The 22,211-nt window shown below is 42.2% G+C and overlaps 2 protein-coding genes across 2 annotated transcripts in view; one reads left to right on the top strand and one right to left on the bottom strand.

The window, feature by feature from the left end:
- Positions 1-9: 9 nt before the first annotated feature.
- LOC134879381 (zinc finger protein ZFP2-like) lies at positions 10-3,541 on the top strand. Its single transcript, XM_063905848.1, has 8 exons — positions 10-126; positions 296-498; positions 1,087-1,197; positions 1,332-1,427; positions 1,559-1,669; positions 1,772-1,892; positions 2,104-2,307; positions 2,390-3,541. Exons 1-8 carry the CDS (start codon positions 108-110, stop codon positions 3,418-3,420), a joined length of 1,896 nt encoding a protein of 631 aa, XP_063761918.1. The 5' UTR covers positions 10-107; the 3' UTR covers positions 3,421-3,541.
- Positions 3,542-3,924: 383 nt separating this feature from the next.
- Positions 3,925-22,211, bottom strand: part of cacna1c (calcium channel, voltage-dependent, L type, alpha 1C subunit) — a 177,779-nt gene continuing 159,492 nt past the window's right edge. Inside the window, exons 40-54 of the mRNA XM_063905844.1 lie at positions 22,080-22,207; positions 21,888-21,984; positions 21,304-21,406; positions 21,034-21,135; positions 20,681-20,808; positions 20,252-20,392; positions 19,076-19,440; positions 18,624-18,650; positions 16,110-16,238; positions 15,902-16,029; positions 15,407-15,504; positions 15,198-15,294; positions 14,907-15,015; positions 14,649-14,805; positions 3,925-14,234 (exon numbers count right to left, since the gene is read on the bottom strand). Coding sequence (XP_063761914.1) covers positions 13,725-14,234; positions 14,649-14,805; positions 14,907-15,015; positions 15,198-15,294; positions 15,407-15,504; positions 15,902-16,029; positions 16,110-16,238; positions 18,624-18,650; positions 19,076-19,440; positions 20,252-20,392; positions 20,681-20,808; positions 21,034-21,135; positions 21,304-21,406; positions 21,888-21,984; positions 22,080-22,207 — 2,319 coding nt within the window. The 3' untranslated portion in view covers positions 3,925-13,724. The remainder of the gene's footprint in view (positions 14,235-14,648; positions 14,806-14,906; positions 15,016-15,197; positions 15,295-15,406; positions 15,505-15,901; positions 16,030-16,109; positions 16,239-18,623; positions 18,651-19,075; positions 19,441-20,251; positions 20,393-20,680; positions 20,809-21,033; positions 21,136-21,303; positions 21,407-21,887; positions 21,985-22,079; positions 22,208-22,211) is intronic.

The raw sequence follows: 22,211 nt of genomic DNA, 5'->3' as shown, positions 1-22,211 counted from the left end.
ACAAGTCTTCCGCTTTACACGGAAGTGACGGATGTATTCCTCTACTCGCACAGATGAAAGCAAAACATAGTATTTTGTTCATTGTTTAGACGTTTTTAAACAACGAGATGGCGTGGAATAGCAAAGGTTTGTTCAAATATGTATATAATGATCTGATAGAATTAGCAGCCAGTCAGACTACCAAATACGACAGCTACAAATAGAGCTAACAAGCTAACGATAGCTAAAGCTCTAAATATGAAGTTGTGAATGATGTTCAAAATGAACAGAAATGGGAGCCTCCTCTACTCTGCAGGTTCTCCTCTCCCCCCGGCTTCACTGCATCTCCTCGTCCCGCCAGTGAGACTAGTGTCTGCCTTCATGTGGCAGATAGTGCAGCAGCACAGTGTGATGCAGTACGACAAGCTGCTGGACTTCATCAGTTTGGCCACAGAGACCGTACCAGAGCTGCTGAGTCCCGGCCAGAGAGCCCAGCTCCTCCTGGGCCTGAGAGCCAGGGTGAGCCGCTACTCTCACCCTTCTCCTTCAAATCTATCTAATCTGAATATTCCAGTCTCTCATACTCAGTGGTGTAACTATGTACATTTACTCAAGTACATTGCCTAAGTACAATGAATTCTATAGGATATATATCAACCCTTAAATCAGACTTTAGTTCACCTGGAGTAAATCCAGCAGCTACCCTGCAGTATACAGAGCCATTCAAACTAGCTGCACCTTTACCAGCTCTGAGAACACTTTAATGATCAATCATTATAAAACATATCAGAGATATTATTCTGAAATGGACCAATCAAACAATGACTACTTTTACTCTGTCGCTACTTTAAGTACATTTAGATGAGAATACTTTCTACTTTTACTGGAGGAACATTTTGAATGCAGGACATTTACTGTAACAGAGTATTCCTACACTCTGGTACTTCTACTTTTACTCATGTACAAGATCTGAGTACTGCCTCCATCTCTGCTCATAACCTTGTTTTGTACTTTTATAAGTTGTAGTGTTAGTGTGTGTCTTTTAGGTTACATGTATTTTTAAACACTGTTTGGGGTTACCTGTCTCCCATCCATGGTCTGATGCAGCTGGTCCTGGAGCTGTGTCGGAGTGAAGGCGTGGCCCACCTGCAGACCATACAGAGCCACCTTGATAAAATCCAGGTCTGCAGCACTGAACTAAGCTCCAGCGATCAGACAGTGGGTTTTAAAGACTATTCTGAGCTCCTTCTCACACAAAACATGGATCAAATTGTAAATTTATTTGAAAACAAAGCTAATATATATATGCAAAGTGAACCGTTTCTCATCTTAACGTGTCCCCTTGGTGACAGGTCGGTGGTGATATACTGGAGACCTCTTTCACTAATTTTGCCGGCCTGGTGCAGAACCTTTTAAACGTTCCTTTTGAAAAGGACTTCTTCTTCCAGGTGAGTTTATGAGTCATACAGTGGAGGGTTGGGACACAGACATTTTATTATGACAAAAGAAAGATCCAATGTTGATCACATAAAATGTAGAGATCCACGCACCGTTTACAGAGTGCTGGTTGTTTCTGCAGGAGGTGTTTCCTGTAAACTATGGCTCCGACTACGACCAAAGGCTGCAGCAGCTGGTGTCTGACTTCCTGTCCAGGCTGGAGCAGCTGCTGCCCATACCAGACCTGCAGCAGGTACTCTGTGTGATTGTTGAACCATTACAGCCAACCATGTCCCTGGATCTTTTTACTTTGAAGTGTGTACAATGTTGTTTCACCTGCATCTCTCTGTCTCAGACAGCAGCATGGCTCACTGAAACCACATCTGTGTCAAAAGAATTTGGACAGTATCTGTCCGAACCGTTTGCCATGAACACTCTGCTGCTTCATCACAGACAGATGGGGACTCTCGGCTCCGGTGAGTTAAACAGAACATTTAATAGGAACAGTTTTTCAAGGAGTTTAAATCTGGATAAAAGACCATGGTTTGAACAGGCTTTTTTATTTTACTTGTATCCTTCATGCTATCTTGCACTATTTCTTACAATTTGTCTGGTTAGTGTTCGTTTTTTAAATGGAACTTGCCTAACCTTCACAATAATGTTATATGTCAACACCTTTGTCTGCAGCTCCTCCGGGCAGCGAGGAGGACATCCTTTTGTCCTCTCTGGCCCTGCCTGCTCACACTGCTGTGGAGAGGCTGTCTCAGGCTTACAGTGAGGAAGATGATTATGACCATGAGGAAGAGACCCTGACATTGGAAGGTTTAGAAGAGGACTTGGGTCAAAGCTCAGCCGTCACTGCAGACGATTGGTTGCCAAAAAGGGAATCAGGTTAGAGGAAATCAGCTGCAGGCCAGAACTGTTCTTAAACAAGTATCTTATTTTACTAACATGCTACTTGTCGTTCTTTCAGGTTCTCTGTCCCGTTTTTTCGCCTGCCCTGAGTGTTCTTTCACTCACTGCTTAAAGAGGAAGGTCGTAGAGCACATTCAGAGTGGGCACCACATAAAAGCCCCCATTCAGAAAGAACTATTTGTGAAGAAAGCCACAGCAAAGACGCAGCAGAAAAGCCAAGACTTGAACTGTGAAAAAGTAAAAGTAAAAAACAACTCGGAGAAACAGAGGCCACAAAAACAAAGAGGAGGAGTTGCGAAAAAGCGGGAACGTAAGCCGAAGAAGAACAACTTGGAGAACAAGGAGCGACGTAAACGGAAAGAGCCCATTGGGGAAGACAAGAGGTTCCTGAGCACGAGAACCGTCAACAAAAAGTTCACAGAGGAGGAAACCAAGTGCCTGAAGTGTGAAAAGGTCTTTGAGCTTCCAAATCAACTGAAGACTCACATGAAGCTCCACAGCTTTGCCTACTGCTGCATCCAATGTGAGAAGGGCTTCATCAGCAGTTCTGGTTACTACCAGCACCAGAGGCTCCACAAGAAGGGGCGGATCTTCTCCTGCAGCCAGTGCAACAAGGGCTTCCTGTGCAGCTACTCGCTAAAGCAACACCAAAAGCTGCACGAAGGGCCCTCCAGCCTGTGCACCATCTGCGGGAAGGGCTTCAGCAAAACGGGGATTACAAGACACATGCAGATGCACAAAGGGGAGAAAAACTTCCTGTGCACTACATGCGGGAAGTGCTTCCTGTCGTCCGGGGAGCTGCTGCTGCACACTCGGTCCCACACGGGCGAGATGCCGTACACCTGCACTCACTGTGGGAAGGGATTTTCCAGCAAGAGCCACCTGAACGTGCACACGCGCTCTCACACCGGGGAGCGACCGTACCTCTGCTCAGAGTGCCCCAAGCGCTTCCTCACTCTGAACTGCCTGAAGAGACACAAGCTCAGCCACAACGGGGTGAAACCCTTCAAGTGTCCCAACTGTGACAGAGAATTCTCCCAGCAGGGGAACCTGAAGAGACACCTGGCAACCCATGAACCTGACACGTAAAGTTAGGAAGCAAAATGTAGTCATACCTTACCATTTCTTTGAAAACATGTGCAAACTCAAAATCAACTAGACATTTGTTCTTTTAATCAGTAAGAATTGGTGAGTAAAGTATATGAAATCACTCTGGTCTGCCTTTGTTTTTATCTATCTTGTGCATTTTAGAAGCCATTCACACTTACCACCACTGATGTTGTTTAGTTTAGGCTCTGACTTGTGTCCCCTTTTTGCTTTTTCTTCAAATTCTGCTTCCCACTGCGCCTGATAATCATACATCATACTTGTTTATTAAAATAAATGTTAATACCCACACAGCTATTAGTAAAGCTGTGGTTAAGTACTATATGTCTTTTTTCAAATCTTTTGTGGATCACATTCTTTTGAAAAATAAAAATGTATTCGCTTAAACTGTAATGGCAGGTAATAATACCGTGGTAGTCGAGAATCAGCATGATGAAAAAGAGCTGAAATCCAAGTGTTAAAGGGAAGTGAAAACACAGCTGTAGGAAATGCAATTTATTTGCAATTTTTTAATAACATCATTCCTCAGATAAAAATGCAATGTTACAGGAATATACATCAGATATTAATTTAAAACTTGCTTTCAAGGGACCATACAGTCTAAATATACTTTTTCCTTTTTTTATTTACTGGTAGCGTGCGTTATAAGCAAGACAGACTCTGTCACCAATGACAGACTGACAAGTTACAGATACAAACTGTACATTACTTATTTACAAATCAACTTTTTGTTTGGTTTTTCGTTTCACTTTTTATTGAAAATAGGAGTAGAAAAGTGATTGAATTAATATTCTGATTTATTTCATTTGTATTCTTTCCCTTTCTAAAATGTAAAATGAAGTGAATGAACAAAAGAATAGTCAGAACTCTCCTTCAGTACAAAGAAAAAAGGGTGTCAACTGTGAGACCATCCAGTCGTCACCTAGGAGACAAACGGTTACTGAGGAAACCAAGTGATGTTGGGCCAGAGTCACTTAGCAACCTCAGAACCAATGAAATCCCTCGTAAGTGGAGGGGGAGTGGCTTATGTTAAAGAACAGTTACAAAATGACCACCTGCCTCCAAAGCTACCGCAAGTACAGGAACACACTCTAGTTCATTTTCTGACCATAAATAGTGCCGTTATTAAATACTACATTTAACAGTAGCGTCACTAATAATACTACAACAAATTGGTCTCTGTGAACACTTCTCCAGACAAATAATAACAGACTCTCTCTGACAGAAAACAACAGAAACAAACAGTCAGCTCATCCTGTCCAAGGCCCTTTAACACTTTGCATGAACTAACACAAGAACAAGATCATAAGACACTGCTGACCAGTGGAGGACAGGGCCACGAAGCCATGGCGTTTACCCAGGAAATAAGCAGCAGAGAGGCCTTGATGAGACTCTGCTGAGTGTGGAGCTGTGGATCCCCTGCCACTGAACCATCACCCTGCCTGGGTTCAAAATGTTGAGTTAACACCTGCATGCTGTTAGCAAGAACTAACCGACAGAAGAAACACAGGTACAGGACACTGCTCTCAGGTGGGTCCGCTCATCAGTTAAAGCTGCATTTACACACAGGCATACAAGACCTGTCACTTTTTAACTATCTGTGGTCAAAGTAAAGTTTGTGCACACGGCATACAGGTCAAATCTGACTTTTATGTGTGTCTTGTTCAAAACTGAGAAGATGTTCTTTGATTCAGGGCTGCTAACAAAGGACATGTATCCATACATAAAACAGTAGTCCAACTTTTAAATATTAATGTGATTTTAACGATATGCAAGTACACTGCTATGAGCATCACTGCGTCCTACATTCAAGGTATGATATCATTCTTGGTGCAATGTTAAGGAGCTTTGTGTGTGAATACAAAAAAGAGAATCAATGAGTGACTAAAGTCCTTCCAACAGCCAGGCTGCATGTTCTCATAGTGTGCTGCTACACAATGGGTAAGGTAAATAGAGCTGTCATTATTTAAAAATCTATTAGGCAAACAAATATCATTTATTTCTTCATGTTAGGGCTCATCAGCCACAGAACAATCACATTTTTGTTCCAAACCATCATGAACCAATAACATTTCCCAACACTATAGCAGAGTGTTCCTACAGCATGAGCCAGAGCAGCACAACATGTTTAGAGTTCTTTGAGATTCTTTCAACACTTATTAAGGTTTAACGCCTGAATACATTTTACAAAAGTGTTCTTTGAATGGGATTTTTCATATCGAAGAAATAATTAACATAATCTCCTTCTTGATGCTGAATTTCTTGATTTTTAATCAAGTTTGACAATGAATCCCTCAGGTATTGTAATCCCTAACTCCTCCTGCAACACACATACAAGGCTAACGATAGCATGAAGGGAACTTGTCGATGGGGTTTTGATAGCCTAGTGGAAACACTCAGCTGATGGTGGAACCATACACTGCCACTAATAATAAATAATAACAGTATGTGTGGAGTTCAACACTCTGGCACATCTGGAACTGATTTGGGCATTTTCCCTCAAACAAGATTTGTTTTGATCCAACTCCAAACAATCATATACTATCATCTCATTTAGATATATTTTATATTTATATGATATCCAAAATAGAAGATACTTGCAATATAAATGTGTTTTTCATAATATATATTCCTTATATAATTCTCAGTTCCACATTCCATCATCATCAATGCCAAAACAACATCTGTACAAGAGAAACACGGCGAGACCATGTTCCTCCAGCAAAAGGGAATTCATGATCTACATTTATTTAGAATACTTGGACAGCAGGATACTCTGCATTTTAAAAAGGAAATTAAATCTATATTCAAAATAGTCCTCTTAAAATATTTGTGTCAGGATCAATCAGGGATCAATGAACATTTCGGGTACAAGAAAATATAACGTGCAACAGATGGTGGATCCATGAGGAAATCTGCAGCCTCACACTCTCTGGTTAATAGCAACACGTCTGTGGACAGTTAAGGATAAATACACAACTCTATTAGCTTTTTAACTGAGGCAAATACTATTTTTGTTAAAGCATGTTGGATGACGTCTTAACACTGAACAGATGAATGTATTCTGTTATAAACATCGTTTTCAACTGTCCAGATGCAGATTATCAATTCAACATTTTTGGATCAAATGTGCCATAAAATATCTCATAAAATGTACTCATCCAAACTAAACTTTTTCCCTTTGCTGCATAAACCCTCAGAATCCTTAAGTTGGACAGCAGCTGGACTTATTTACTCCCCTGTCTGACTGTACTTACCTGAGAGTTTTTCAAGCTCTCTAATTCTTTTTTGGAAGAAAAAATAGAAGCTACATGATTGACATGGCTCAAAGCATAGAGAGATCTAGTCCTTGATCAGTGGATTTTTTGGTTTGATGTCTTTAATAATGCATTTGTGTACAGTGTTTGCAGGACTAGTGAAAGAGACAGGCGTCCCGGTGCTACAGTAGGAACACGTCCAGACTCTGACCTGCGCTGACAGGCTGCTGGTAGGTTAGTCTATTTCAGCTCCTTAACGGTAAACAAAACAAAAGCATGTTAGCTTCCAGATCCATTCCTGTTCCGTCGTGTCTTCTGAATCTGCAGAAATAGCCTCTTTTGGAGACACAGCTCTGGTAATGGTGAGATTTCCAGGGGTCCTACCTGAAGGTCAATTTGTCATTTAGTATTTGTGTTATGCAGCTTATGATAATTAAATGTAGCCATATTTTATGTACTGAAGAGCCTCATAGTATGTTGTAAAATGACCTAAAAGCCCAGCATACACTGTTTCTCCTTCAGGAAATAGAACTACAGCATTCCCTGCTTGGCTCGTTTTGGTCAGAAACTACACTCAGTAAAGTTAGGCTTGTTCCAACAAGTTCTTCTCTGTCAGTCTGCCTTTATAACACATCGCTAGAACCAGCATTTCACAATCTACATTCTCAAATAAGTGTCCTGCCCTTTACTTTAACATTCTGGTGATTAAATACTATATATTCATATATATCTTGCTATAATATGGTATATGTTGTATAAAAATATACAATCATTGGCTAGTGGTGAGACATAAGGTACTATCATTCACATTGGACCAATACTTTATATCCCTGGAGAGAAACCCATGCACATTAAACATCACTTGGTATATAATCCTCCATGTAGACAACCCTGTGATTCAGACATGGAATAAAACTATCAACAATCCCTAAAAAACCCTCCATCTTACATTCCTGCTCAGACCAAACACCCTGCCTCCTATTTTCATCAACAGATTGTCACTCTTTATTCTCTTCCTGTCTTCCCTTGCATTCTTCATGGCAGAGGCGTGTATTCTCAGATAAGCTGTACACAAACACACACATTTAACTAATATCAATAATAACAGCCATTCACTGGGTCTAGATTTACAGCAACTGGCACACCAGAGTGAGGGAAGGCCAGGACTAAGAGTATTAATGTCACCTGTGCTTTTTTAGACAGAAAAATCAGCTGTTAGAAAGGGTCGATCAGTGGCAGACAACAAACCGGGGCTGTGTTCCAATTCCACAATACACACTATTTTCATACAATATGACTAGATACTAATCTTTAAAGTGGGTGTTTTCAGTGTGTTCACAATAAAGCAGCATCATTTAATATTTTATACTGCACTGTCAAATGTTGAACCTTGACTTGAAAACATTCGTAATAAATGTTAAATGTGTCATTGTACAACACACAGTATCATGTTGTATCTGGCCACCATCTATAATTGTTTCCTAACTTTCAAGATGCAGAAGTCAAGTTGCAGTTTAAAAAAGGTAGTCAGATTAGATTTTTGTTGAATTATGGGAAATGCAGTATTCAAAGTATTTGACCCAGAACCCATACTTGGGACTTAATCTATATATTATCACCTACATCTTTTTTTACTCTTAACACGCCTTAGGTTGTGTGGTATGGAATTGGAACACAGCACAAGTTCCTCCGGTGGAGTTTAAGTTTATATTTTTCATGTAAATGGTTCACTATGTGCTTAAATATAGCTAGTAAGCAGTGTGTGTGTGTGTGTGTGTGTGTGTGTGTGTGTGTGTGTGCTATATCTGTCTGTCTGTCCTGAGCCTTGCTTTCAATCTGTCAATACGGTTTGTAAAAAACTATTACTATTGAGTATTTTGGTCCATTTCATACACATCATTCCAACTGGTCCATCCTCTGAAGACAAGGAAAAGATATGAGTCAAATACAGAGACAACGAATAAGCAGAGTTAGTGACAGCTGTCTAAAGTGGGGAGTAAAATACTGCAGGTTGCTTTTTCTCTCACCTTTCCACATTCATAGAAACATGAGCTCTGTCTTTCTGGGGGAAAAGAATCAGAACATGTACCAAGAGCCCATAAGACACAAGATATGCAAAATCACCTTCCTCCACTGCTGTCCACAGCCTGGTGTTATATAGAGTAATACTGACTTTAAATCTATGTACACTAAATAGAAATAGCTACTCTGTCTTAATGTGATATGATACTTAACCTGATCAGAACAAAACAACTTCAAACCCCTGGCAACGTTAATGTGATCTTCATGCAATACTGATGGGAGCTTTATTTAAAACTAAAACAAGAGAGAAGGATGCAGTCAAACACATATTGAGTCCTGGAGGGGAAGTATCTAATGCAGAATCATTAAAATACCGACTTGCATTCTGGGAATAAAGAGCAAAACTCACTTCCCCTCCATGACTCGATACACATTTCAGACAGACATTGCAGATCCAACACTCTGGCACAATGAAGGATAAATAAATACATATTTACTAAACTGCACTGCAATGTACCTGATTTCAAGTATGTTAGGTTCCCCTGGCAAGGAAACCACTTAAGGAACACTACTTCAAATGTAACAAACAGAAAGAAATACATCTTCATGATATATATTTTTAAACTTTCACAAGTATTTTACTTCTGGAACCTTGTGTACAGTCATAGTTATTGCATTGTTTTTGCATATCTTGTGGGATGCAGGATTACACCCACTCATAGCATACACTGCAGCATCCTGACCTAAAGGAAACATGAAGCCTCCACACAGGGGCCCCACAGGCCTCTGAATCTCTCACCAGCAAGTCAAACAGCCCGGTTCGGCACTTCTGATATGCAGGCGTACTCTAAATGTGTCTATAATATTCAAACAGAAACACAAAAGTGAAGGATCTGGAGTGAATGTAGTTTCTGAGTGCATGCATTATCTCTGTTTTTAATCCTCAAAGCTGGAGGAAACATTTATAATTGGTACAAATGATTATGCAAAGCCATAAAAATGTCAATCTTCCCATCCTATCTTTAACTGGTCTGGCACTGGTTCTGTTTTCGATGATTCACTGATTCATACTATCGTCATTCAATACGCACTTTCTTAGCAAGACTGCCTTCCCGTTCACAGCTGTTACACTGGCAGACAGAAAGCAGGCTCACTGCTCTGGAGCTACTTCACATTACAGGTGCCTGCTGGTTTCATTTAACCAGGAGGACGACCAATTATGTCTTTTAAATTCATAATTAAACTTTACGAGGGCTGATCCGACAAAGTGTTTAATCCAAAACCACAACGCAAGTGTGATTGTTTTCATGTTTAATGGAACGTCCCAGATGCTTCCCTGCACACACTGGCTTAACCATACCCAATTCTGATTTCCTTGACCTTCAGATTGACTAAAAGAAGCAGCTCATACAGGAACTGATGTGAGCCGCAAAGCAGTCTGTGAGATTACCGTACCACGCTATTTAATAAAAGTACTATTTTCATGAGGTGGGCATTTTCGAGTAACTGAGAGAAGGAAATGCTGGAGACAGGAGGAAAGAAAAAGAGAAAACAGGTGACATTTCGGGGGGGGTGGTATTCCTTAGACAACACAGACTTCCTCAGGGTTTGCAGTATGGTCAGAACCACAAAACAACAATAGCACTGCCACTAAAAACACGTTCAACATTCACATTTAGTTTGCATAATAATGTCAGAAGTCTGTTACTGGCACAGGATGCAGTGTATGGCAGTGTGTTCATACGTACCCTTCCCTGCCATGAGCTGCTTTGCTTAACATGTAGGAATGAGTCCTCAACGGTAAATAAAAGAGAAAACACATGGTTGTAAGGTGACATGTGTCTGTGTGATTAGGTGAGATTTTAAGGGATAATATAATGCAACGTATTGGATTTTCTGTAGATCTCATAAGAGATTTTCAGTTGAAAAGTACTGTTTTTAATTCAAGATAATGACTTTCTTACTACCTTAGTGTCCAGCTGACCTTGCATCTGGATTGTGGTGGTGACAACAGTTAGGTGTTTCCAACATCCCAGTGGCTATAGCATAACTTGTAACATCACATTTTAAAGAGCTGAATTTATTTTGTTGATGTTGTTTAATAAATGTGACAGTTGGCACCGAGGATGTGTGTGACATTAGGAATGATTTTGGAGAAGATACATGACCCTGTGAACTGAGGTTTATAACTGTGTACCGTGGTCATTCCTTATCTCAAGTGAAACTATAAGAGAGAAAGGTCAGTAGAAAGTCATCAGCATGCTACCTAAAAGCCATTAGAAGAGAAATGAATACACAAAAAGTTGCACCAGGGGATAATCCAGGACGGAACTTCTCTCCAAGCTGACAGTAGTTTTCTGATCTATATCCAATCATTTATCACGTTAACCCAACAATTATCTTATCAACTGACAGTAAAAGAGCTGCCAGGGTAGAAAAGGGAAGCTGTTTCATTTCTAACAATGAGACTAAATCATAATGCTCTGTGACATGAGCAGACCTCAGAGAAAGAGATGTGTTTCAGAAGTCTTGCAGCATCTGTAAACCAGCCCTAATAGTTCATTTGGAGTTTAAACTATGATGAAATGAGGAGATCATGTGATAATGGTGTGTTACAGTCGAGTGATCAGGGTGTCACCCCTCCCTTCATTAATGAGGCGTCCCTGTGGCAGTGTGAATTTGGTGCTTCTACCACTCAGAGCAACCATCCACCTTAAAGAAGAAAAGCAGCAATTGCCAAAAGGTTTGTTCTTCTAGCCAAGCTGCAATGCCCTGATTCATGACCACTGTAAACTGAACCGTCACTTCCCCCCCTGCTGGAGACCTGACGCCTGACCCCCCTCTGAGCAGAGAAAAAAGAAACGTTATATGATGACTCATTTTCAATGATAGAGTGGCTGTGCAGCTTGGCGAAAAAGTAAAAACCGTGCTAAAGAAATCACAAAGCTTTGGAAGCATGCCTGTCCATGGTAACCCTGTGTTAAGGAGGCCCATTATCACACACACACACACACACACACACACACACACACACACACACACACACACACCCTCACAGAATACCATACTTGTAATGCTACCTTAATTTACTGTCTAGGCTTAAAATCAGCTTTTTAGAATACATAAGTAACCACTCGGACACGCACACATACAAACGCACATCCTAACACACATTTTTTTCTCTTCTGGGAAAAATAAATAAATAAATAGATACAATCTGTAAAAGGTGCATACTGTTAGAGAGAAAGCCCCCCCTTTTAGATACACACGCTATCTCACACATTCGTACGTACATACATTCTGTACTAAAACGCAGACACGCACCCGCACTCACAAATATAGTTATACACTCGCACGCAAACACTACGCCCTGCTTCGATACTTAAAACCTCTTAAAATTCTCCTAAAATAAAACGAGCAAAAATACATTTATAAGACCAGCACCCCGATTGTGCAAACAAATCAAGGATAAATTAAACCAATAACATCATGAATTTAAAACAAAATAGTCATGGCTAGCCAGTTTTGCACAATATTCAACTGTTAAATACATAGTGGGCGTGGTCTGTAGGGAGAGTGTGTGGCGGCAAATCCAATAGGATTCCACGCTGAGAGGAAGAGGAGGGTCTCGGAGAAGGAAGTGAGGTTGATTGACGGACAGATCCTCTGTAGATCCATGCCCAGAGTCTGTTTTCTTTCAATCGGTCACTCCCGCTCTCTCTCAACCCTCCATCTCTGTTGCCCTGGTCTCCTTCACCTCCCCAGGGTTGAAAAAAGCAAAAATCCCGGCGTAGGAGGGAGAGGAATGGTCGAATAACCAAAGAGGAGGGAGAGAGGCAGGAGTGAGGAACGGTGAGGTATGAGGCAGAAAAGGAGGCTCGCTGTGTCTGCTTAGCCACCAAATGCTCCTCCCATTTCCTGTTTGAGGCAGGAAGTTAGGCGTGGCTAAACAAGAAAAATTGGCGGAGGAGGTGAAGCCAGATCAAGGTGAGTTTTTCTCAAGCTGACATCTTACTGACCAGCGGATAAAAGGGCTGGCTAGCTTCCTGTTGGCCAGAGAGTGTCTCTCTGCTCGTTGCGCCTAATAGAAGCTCTGTTGTGGCTGTTGGTCCATCCCTCAAATCCTTCCCCCCTTGGCTGGGGGGCGGTGTGTCACCTTAATCCCACCCCAGGCTGGCAGGGCTGTGCTCCAATGTTCCTTAGCTTTGGAAGAGGAAGAGAAATGAGATTTCAAACAGGGTTTTCCTCGCCCCTGTTTACTCAATACAGCGCTTCATCATCAGTGAACCGAGAAGAGGAGTTGACCTTTGACCACGAGTGGTGGGTGCGGTCAGATTTCAATTCTTAACTGACCCCCTCACAAGCTGGTCTGCTGTCCCCTACCTGGCTTCATGGCGGCCAGACAAACAACAATAACACAACACCAAAGTAGGCAGAGGAAATGAAAACAATTACCACACTATGTCGACGGCAGGAAGTCAATAAAAGCACTTCCTGCTTCTGTTGTTTCCTTTCTACCTTTCCCCCATCCCTAATTCCCTGCCTTTTTTGCTTTTCTTTACTCATCTGCTATCCACACTTTGAGGACATGATAAAACTGTGAGGCACTTTAGAGACACACTCAGACATGTGTGGAGAACACACGCACTTACATACAAATTGAGAAAATTATAGATCACACACTCACACACACACACACACACACACACACACACACACACACACACAAAAGCATACACTCAGATAGTATAGAGTATAGTGTGGTATACTTCACTACAAACATTCACACACATACAGACTAACAGAGTCATAACCCGGTGTTTAAGGTTGCGTCACTGGCCGCCATTGTCCAGAGCGGTTGGTCTGGCAGAGAGGCAGACAGTGTGTGTGAGTGTGTGAGGGTGGGGACAGACAGAGCCAGCCTCGGCGCTGTTACCCAGCACTGACAGGCGTCAGTCTCTGATGATGTCAGAGGGGCCAGTTGGCCATTCGAACCCGTCACCATTCCTACAAACTTGTCACACACTCCATATCCTCGTCCTCCAACAGCCCGCTGTTCCTCTGCCGCGCTCCTCCAATCACAACAGAGCTTCTGTGCTGCTCCTCCTCCGTCCCTCCTGCCTCTTCCTCCTCCTCCTCCTCCTCCTCCTCCTCCTCCTCCTCCTCCTCCTCTTGTCCCCTCACACCTGCTAGCAGCTCCTGCCGCTCCTCCACTGAGGATGGCCCATGGATGGAGCCTCTGCTTCCCCCGGCTTCCTCCCCGCCCTCGATGAGCGCCCGGTCCCTGTGCATTGCTGCTGCTGTGTGGAAAGGGAGGAGGTTGCCGTTGGGGCTGTGCTGGGAGGTGGAGGAGGTGCTGGATGTGACGTTGGCCGCAGTGTTACCGTTGATAATGTTGTTGGCTGCCTGCTCCATCTCCTCAATGGTCATGTCGCATGCGTCGGCCAACTCTGCTTTAGTCACCTCGATAAAAGACGGGTCCTGGGCGAACTGACCCAAACCCTCTGATATTAGCACCTGGGGGGGTGGGGAAAAAAAGGGCAGAGAGGGAGATAGAGAGAAAGGGAATGGATGGAGTGGGAGGGAAAAGCAAACTTTAACGTAGTAGGAAAAAGATGCGAGGGAAACGTCAACAGCTGATGGTTATTCAGACATATTCAGCATGTTGCTTGTTCAAATTTAAGAAATAAATATATTTTCTGACCCCTCATCACAGGAGTCATAATTCTATCAATTTCAAGTTTCATCTCTAAACCTGTTAGATTTTCCTTTCAAAATGTAGCCTGTGACCCTCTGGAGAGGCCAGACTGGGAATCACTGAGACAAAGAAAAGCAGCAAATCCTGTCAATGAGGATTGCCTTAGCTTCTGTTGAGTTTATAACTTTGTCCAATGTGTACGCACGCACGCACGAACGCACAGACACACTCACCGCCTCCACCAGACTCCCTGCGCTGCCGTGACACAGGGAGCTGGAGTCTTTTCCGAGTAGCGAGGGCACTGTGAGCGACACTGGCCGTGGCGGTCTCTGATTGGACACACTGGGGGTGGGACTTGGCCCTCGGCTGTTCCCATTACTGTCGTTGTACCTAGAAGAAATACATCTGTTAATTAGAGTATCATAAGAATCCTCATAAAGGCCTCTAGGGCAGGTGTAGTGGGATTGTAACAGTTATTGTATATCTCCTACCAGGGCCCACAGTTGACAGAGGGCAGGCTGGTGTTGAGCTTTTCATGGGAGCTTGTGCCCTCTAGCCTCAGAGAGGGCACTCGCTGGTAGGAAGGGTCACTGCCAGTGGCTAGAGACAACAACAGAGTAGCAACCATCAGGAGAGCAAACCAATCTCATTAAAAACAATAGCATCTTTAGTTGTATTCATCATTAAAAGGGATAACTGTGCTTGCCGATGATATGCAATGCCACATTTCTGTTTGAACAACAGCTGATTTGCTTTTTGTGTGGGCACAGGATTCAGTGTACCTGTGGGACTGGCTGGAGGCGTGGAGCACAGCCGACTGAAGAGGGTGGGGGAGTGACTCCGTCTGAGCAGAGGGCTCAATCCTGCAACTGCCAGAGCCTGGAGGAGGACAGAGCAGAGGGACAGGGTCAGAGGAGAGGAGTGTGTGTGTGCAGGAGTTCATATTTACAATGTGTTTATGTGTGAGAGTATCATTTGCCAGGGTTTCTACCTGATGATGTACAAGGTGTAGCGGTACAGATGTCTTCTGGGAGAGGTCCGGCCTTGAGTGTCTCCTCAGACACTCGAGATGGAAAGACGATCTCCGCCCTGACACACAAAACAAATGTGCAAACTCTCAGCATGTAGAAAAATAAGCATTGTATTTACCACAGTGGCGAACCTTGTCTATCTCAACTGGACCTTCTGTAGACACACACACAGACCCCCCCCTCTAACACAAAACCACTCAAATGCGTAGTGCATGGACCGAGAAAGACAAACAAATCAACGCTCAGTCACTATAATATTACAGATCAACAACTCAGTACGATTCTCATTTATTCATTTTATTTAAATTGTATTACATTTAATTTGATCCAATCAATATAATAATGAAAAAAAAAAAGAATACCTTTAAGGCCGTGACGGTTCACCACTGATTTACAAGAATAGACAAGTTGTACCGATATTTCTGATCATTTTTTTAGGGAAAATGTCTACTCACCTAGAGAAGTGGGGCAGAGGAAGACTCTCCTGGGAGACTGCCATCCTCCTCCTCCTCTTCTGTCTTCTCCGTCCTCTCCTTCCTCCATTGGAGTCAACTGCTTACATGTTTCATCCTGGTATACCAGCCTAAGCACACAGAGAGCAGTTAAAGACCGACACACCCTGAAACTCATGAAACGTAGAGATGAAAAGGGCGTGGTCTGTACATTTCGGAGGAGAGCGAGTGGTCGTCCTCGAGGTACTTCCTGTTGTCACCGTAGCTCTCATCGTACGTCTCCTCCGTCGACCCGTCGCCCCGACGGATGATCGGCAGGCGGCTGTCCGTTGAGTCCGAGCTGCCAGCAAACAAACAAGCACACAACCAAAACAAACCAACAAAATGAACAAAACACCGACCACAGATGGAAAAACAGGTAAACACGTAGGCGGACAGATGTAAACGTAAACACACAGAAAAGAAAGAAGCAGCTGATTAGCAAAAAAACCTCAGAGAGGAGCTTAGGAGGAGAGACTGAGAAACCCACTGAGGCATGTAGGAGAAGGAAAGAGGAGAAGGGAGGAGAAGAAAAAGAAAAAGCTAGAGAAAAATAAGGAGGAGAAGCAGGTGGGAATAATAACTATTGTATTGTTAAAGCAAAACTGTAAAAAGCATCAACTGGAATATGACATCTGATAGCATGACTGAGGTGCAGACATCTTTAAAAAACAAAGATAAGGAAAGACAACATTGTAAGCCTCAATGTCACCTTTCCAGCTGTTCTCATCATTCAAATGAAGGCAATAAAGTCCTGGAATCAGATGCTTTATTTTCTAATGATTTCTAAAGAACAGTAAGTAAGTACATTTACTCAAGCACAGCACTTAAGTACAATTTTAAGGTACTTGTACTTTACTTAAGTATTTACATTTTTGCTACGTCTACTCTACTACAATTCAAAGGTGAATAGTGTACTTTTACTCCACTACATTTATTTAATACCTTTAGTTACTTTATAGATCTGGATTAATGATGGTAAATATAATCAGCGCTTAAATCAGACTGTAGTTCACCTGCAGTAAATCCAGCAGCTACCCTGCAGTATACAAAGCCATTCAAACTAGCTGCACCTTTACCAGCTCTGAGAACACCTTAATGATCAATCATTATAAAACATATCAGAGATATTATTCTGAAATGGACCAATCAAACAATGACTACTTTTACTGTCGCTACTTTAAGTACATTTAGATGCTGATACTTTTTCTACTTTTACTTAAGTACAAGATCTGAGTACTTCCCACCTCTGCTTAAGAAGTGGATACATTAGCCTGGGAAAATGTTGTTAGCAGACAGAAGAAGAAGAAATTCTCTTCTTATTTTCTTGACGCCTGTTTTATCAAAACTGTGCGTATACATGTACTACTTTAAATTATGTTCTATTTGTATTCAAAGATGTCTTGCCACCTTATCTGTCCACATCTGTTTCATACTCCAGACTTAAGCTTTGAGGAGACATCCTGACATTTGAAGTTTAATCTTCACCACATAGATTGCTTTAGTGTCAGCAAGACAAACCAACTCCAAATCATCTGTAACTGGTTTGTTACAAATACAAATATTTGTATAACCTTTTTAGCACATATTCTTCTCGTCAGGATTACCCAGTAAAGAATGAATCATTTTGTAAATGTCAAGATGTCCCTTCACTTCAGAGCTAATTAAGCTGCTCCACAGCAAATTCTGGGTTAGAACAGCACTTGATTAGAACCTGATTCAGACTGTTTGTAATGAGTTGGATCCAGTTCACTCCACTTGGCTGCTGCACCGAGCTTACCCCTTCATCAAGTCCAGAAAGCCTTGCAAAGGTCATACTTTGCTTTGCCTATATTGTAGCACTTAAGTATAAATAACTAACATTCTGAACACATGGAAAGGGAATGATATTAACCCCTCCTCCGATGAAACCCCTTCACTTCTTACAGGCCGGCTTCCTAGGTTCAAAACATCATGTGAACAAAAACTAGATCAAAAAATAGATGGGTCTAAAGCCCTACTACTTCAGGAAGTAATAACTACACTGAAAAAAAAACTGACTTTAACTTCATGTATTACATCCACAGATTCCAAATAACTGTATTAGGTTATTTGAAAGCAATGATATTAAGTTGAACCTAACATTTTTTATTTTAACTTAATATTATTTCTTCCAGCTAACTTAATACAGTTATGTGAAATCTGTTGACATAATACATTTAATTAAAGTCAGCGTTTCAGTCGTTTCTGTGTGTGCTGCTTTCTCACAATAAGGATACAAATATAGCTTTTCTTGAGGTTGGTGTTATAGTGGGCCAGAGGGGAAAATCACTTAGAGTCATCTTCAACAGATCATAAAACTCTCAAGCAAAGTTCATGGCATGAAGAGCAAACATAGAAAGAAAGCACACATTGTGTCTAACCCAGACCTGCCCAACAATAGCAGCAAACAGCAGCAATAAGAGCCTCTGATAGTCGAGGTTTGGCCGCACCAAACTCTCTATCCATGGCTTTGGGAGCAGCTTACAGTAGCAGCATAAAGTCTGGCTTTAGCTATAGCAACTTAAGCATTATGTGCATAGCAAGTCTTACTATAGCACAGTTGGCCATTTAATGTAGCATTATGAAACCTTTCCACACGCAGTTAGGGGCTAACACACACGCACATACACACACTATCATCTCTCTTTGTCCCCTGGCAACATACCGCATGAGGGTGTCAAAAAAACACGTCCTGCTTGTCACCAGACGCAAGAGACAGGGAAAGAGGGGAGGAAGGAAAAAAGAGGGTGAAGGAAATAGAATAACCATTTATGTCAGTACTAATATGTCATGTTGTTTATTCTGTTAATGGCTAGCTACAAACTATGACTGTGTTCAGGCAATAATTAATTATAATACCCTAGTTCAGAAGCACAGATATTAGTAAAATAGCACCCAGGACACCAATTCAAATGGATGTGAACATATTTGTCTTAATTGTTTTATTCTATTATGAATGTGTGTTTTTCTTCTCTATATTTAATAAGGTGCTTACTCTTACTCTTGCATGCCTTTTTTTTTACCTGCTATGCCACTTTAACTCTGTAAATTTTCCCGCTGTGGGACTAATAAAGGAATTCTGATTCTGGTGTAACCCGACGTCTGGCCTGCACTCACCTCTTTGGAGGAAAGCACCATGCAGATCTTGGCAGCAGGATGGGGGTGAGTGGCTGCCCCGTGTGCCCGTCCACGGTGCTTATAGACGGGCTCGGGAATCGGCTGATGCCCTGGGGCGTCACCCCGACCATGCTAGTGTTGTTGGCATTGTTGATGTTGGCGTTGGAGCCGGATGAAGAGTAAGAGGAAGGGGTGAAGGTGGTCGAGTCCATGAGCTTCTCGTGGGATGGGCTCTCGCCTTCGCAAGGGGAGCCTTTCTGGCTGATGTGCAAGGGACGCTGGGTAGTGAAGGACTGTGGAAAGGAAGCGCGGCCATCGCTCTGGTTGTAGTAGTTGACGTGGTTGCTGAACAACCCTCCCGTCCGCTGTGGGGTTAATGAAAAGATGACAGATGAGAGGGAGAGCTAGGAACTAGTATTCAGGTCAGAGTATCTTAATATGTCACTACACTCAAACAGTCAGTCAAAAGTACTACTATCACATTCAGCGCTGGCAGCAACAAAACTTTACCCAGCCACGATGGAAAAGCCAAGCAAAGGCCTTATGTCACAAACCAAGGAGAGCCTTTATCAGCAATGTATTCTCAAAAAAAAAGAAATTTAAGTAGTAAAATGATAATGATATGTATGAGACGAGCCATACATCTTTGCCACAAATCTCCTTAAGTTAAATTGTGTTGTTAAAAATATTATACCAGTTACCATATATCAGTCCATTTTGTCACCTACTGGATGCCAAAGTGACAAAATGTAGCAGGGTCCAAAACGATGTGCATAATGAGGCAGTGATATATATACGATGGAGGTTAAACACTAGCATTACTCACCCTTGAGCGTATTAGAGTGTGTGTGTGTGTGTGTGTGTGTGTGTGTGTGTGTGCAGTTTTAGTCTGAGTCTTTCAAGCACAGGGCTCAACTTTTGTTCTTATTTTGCAATTTGCTGTAAATGGATGTGCTTTTTAAATGCAAAAGACCAGTTATTTAAATGAAATTCAGTGAATGGAAGGACCTTTATGGAGGATGGGGCTTATTAAATGTCGGTTTGAACCTCCAAGCAAATGCAAGCATGTCTGTGTATATGCATGGAGCAGAAATATGGTTTCAAGCTGGACGCCGACGTTCTCTCTCTCTTTCTTGCTCTCTCTCCGGAGAGTGTGTGAGGGTGTGTGTATCCAACCTTTACCCTGAAGATATCATCCTCGGATGCTGCAGAAACGGGCTCCTTCATGCCTTTATCCAGCTCCTCCTCCACGGTCAGGTCTCCGGAGATGGCCCTCCGAATCTCTGGGCCGATGTCATGTAATGTCCGCAGGCCCGCCTATACACACACACCAACACAATGGAAGCGTTGCACTTTAATCGAATAATAATGTGAAGGACATGTTTATTAAGGGTCAAAACCCCTGAATCAAAGCATCTGTTCTCAAACAAACCTTTCTTTAGTTAATTCAGAACATATGCTGTGCAAAATATCACCGTGCATTTCTTTGATTATTTTGGGTCCATCAAAATAATGAACAATGTACTGCTGTCTGCTGACTTTCCTCACAATGCAACACATGTACACAGCTTTATGATTAAAGGTAACCCTCTGTATGTAGTGTACCTGCAGAGAAAGGGCTGTTTTGGGGGCCACCTTGGTCACCAGCCCTTGTTCTTTCCTCTTCTTAAACTTGCGGAAATATTCCTGGATGAGGAAGGTGGCGTAGAACTTCCCGACTGTTACCTCATCATCTGCAAGAAATTTTAATATTATAAATAGGACAAGTCAAAGCTTCAACAAATGTATTCTTCAGAAACTGTTGCATTACATGCTTCTGCAGCTTTAGGCAAATTAATAATAAAGGGAAGTCAAATCACTGAGAAGATTTTGAAGGGCTCTAATGTTCTATATTTGTGTTTGGTGATAGATATGGAGGAGCTAAAATCCAGAGTAACTGTGTTGCAGAGTATCCAAACCTCCAGCAGGGGGCACTACTTGATCCAAGAGCTTCATGCTGGTTCTCTTCCAGATCTTCTTCACTATCGCCCTCAGCTCCTCGTTGGCCTGCTCCAGGTTACCTGTATATGCACGAACAGTATACATGAAAAAAAGAGAAAAGACTAGGACTGGGAAAGATGGTAATACATTTCACTTCCATGGGCCATTTTGCCCACCAGTGTGTGTGTGTGTGTGTGTGTGTGTGTGTGTGTGTGTGTATCACGTGTTTGTTCGTGTGTGTCTGTTACCATCCGTCTTGATCCTGAGTGCGGTTCTGACCAGAGCAAACAGTGTGGCGTTAAACATGACTGTTCCATCGCTGTTCAGAGGCATGTTCATCGACACCAGACGCTACACCAGAGAGAACATTTGGTTACAATTTTAAATGAAAACATACACATTCCCTCATTTCCAACAAACCAATATAGATACTGCTAGCTGACAGTGTGTTTGACACTTTAGTCACTGCTAATTTAATCCTCCGGAGAGACGTGGGTGTATTGATATCTAAAATATTTTCTCTGTACGATCTGTTGTCAATGTGCCATTTCAGTTACCGAGGAAGGTGTTAAAGCTGTCAATATGTCTTCACAGTTATACCCTAAGACACATTTCTGTATATTTATCACACCTGGATTGAGAAAATTTCATTTTGGCCCAAAAAACGCAGTAGAAAGTGAAACACTTGAATTTGAAAACTGTGATATTTTGTTTTTATTGTGCGAGGATTTGGACCACTTGTGCGTGTGTGTGTGTGTGTGTGTGTGTGTGTGTGTGTGTGTGTGTGTGTGTGTGTGTGTGTGTGTGTGTGTGTGTGTGTGTGTGTGTTTACCTTGCAGGCCACCCTATGAGGACAGAGCTTTCCAAAACCCAGAGGAGGCTGGATTCTTCGCAGCAGAGTCACCACATCCAGGTGCTTTATCCTCCCCCTGGAAACAGCACAGATGTTACACAGCTCATAGGGAGTCTGCAGATAAATGATGATTTATTTTATAATTATATTGTTATTTCTCTGTAAACTTACTTAGCTTCTGGGTCATATTCAGCCCAGATCCTCTTGAATTCATCAAGATGATGCGGCCCCAGGATTGACCAATCGCGTGTCAGGTAGTCAAAGTTGTCCATGATGACGGCCACAAACAGGTTGATGATCTGG

This window comes from Eleginops maclovinus, chromosome 17, assembly GCF_036324505.1.
Source record: "Eleginops maclovinus isolate JMC-PN-2008 ecotype Puerto Natales chromosome 17, JC_Emac_rtc_rv5, whole genome shotgun sequence".
NCBI classification, from domain to species: domain Eukaryota; kingdom Metazoa; phylum Chordata; class Actinopteri; order Perciformes; family Eleginopidae; genus Eleginops; species Eleginops maclovinus.
Note: the sequence above shows the minus strand (reverse complement) of the source record. Positions and strands in the feature narration are given on the sequence as shown.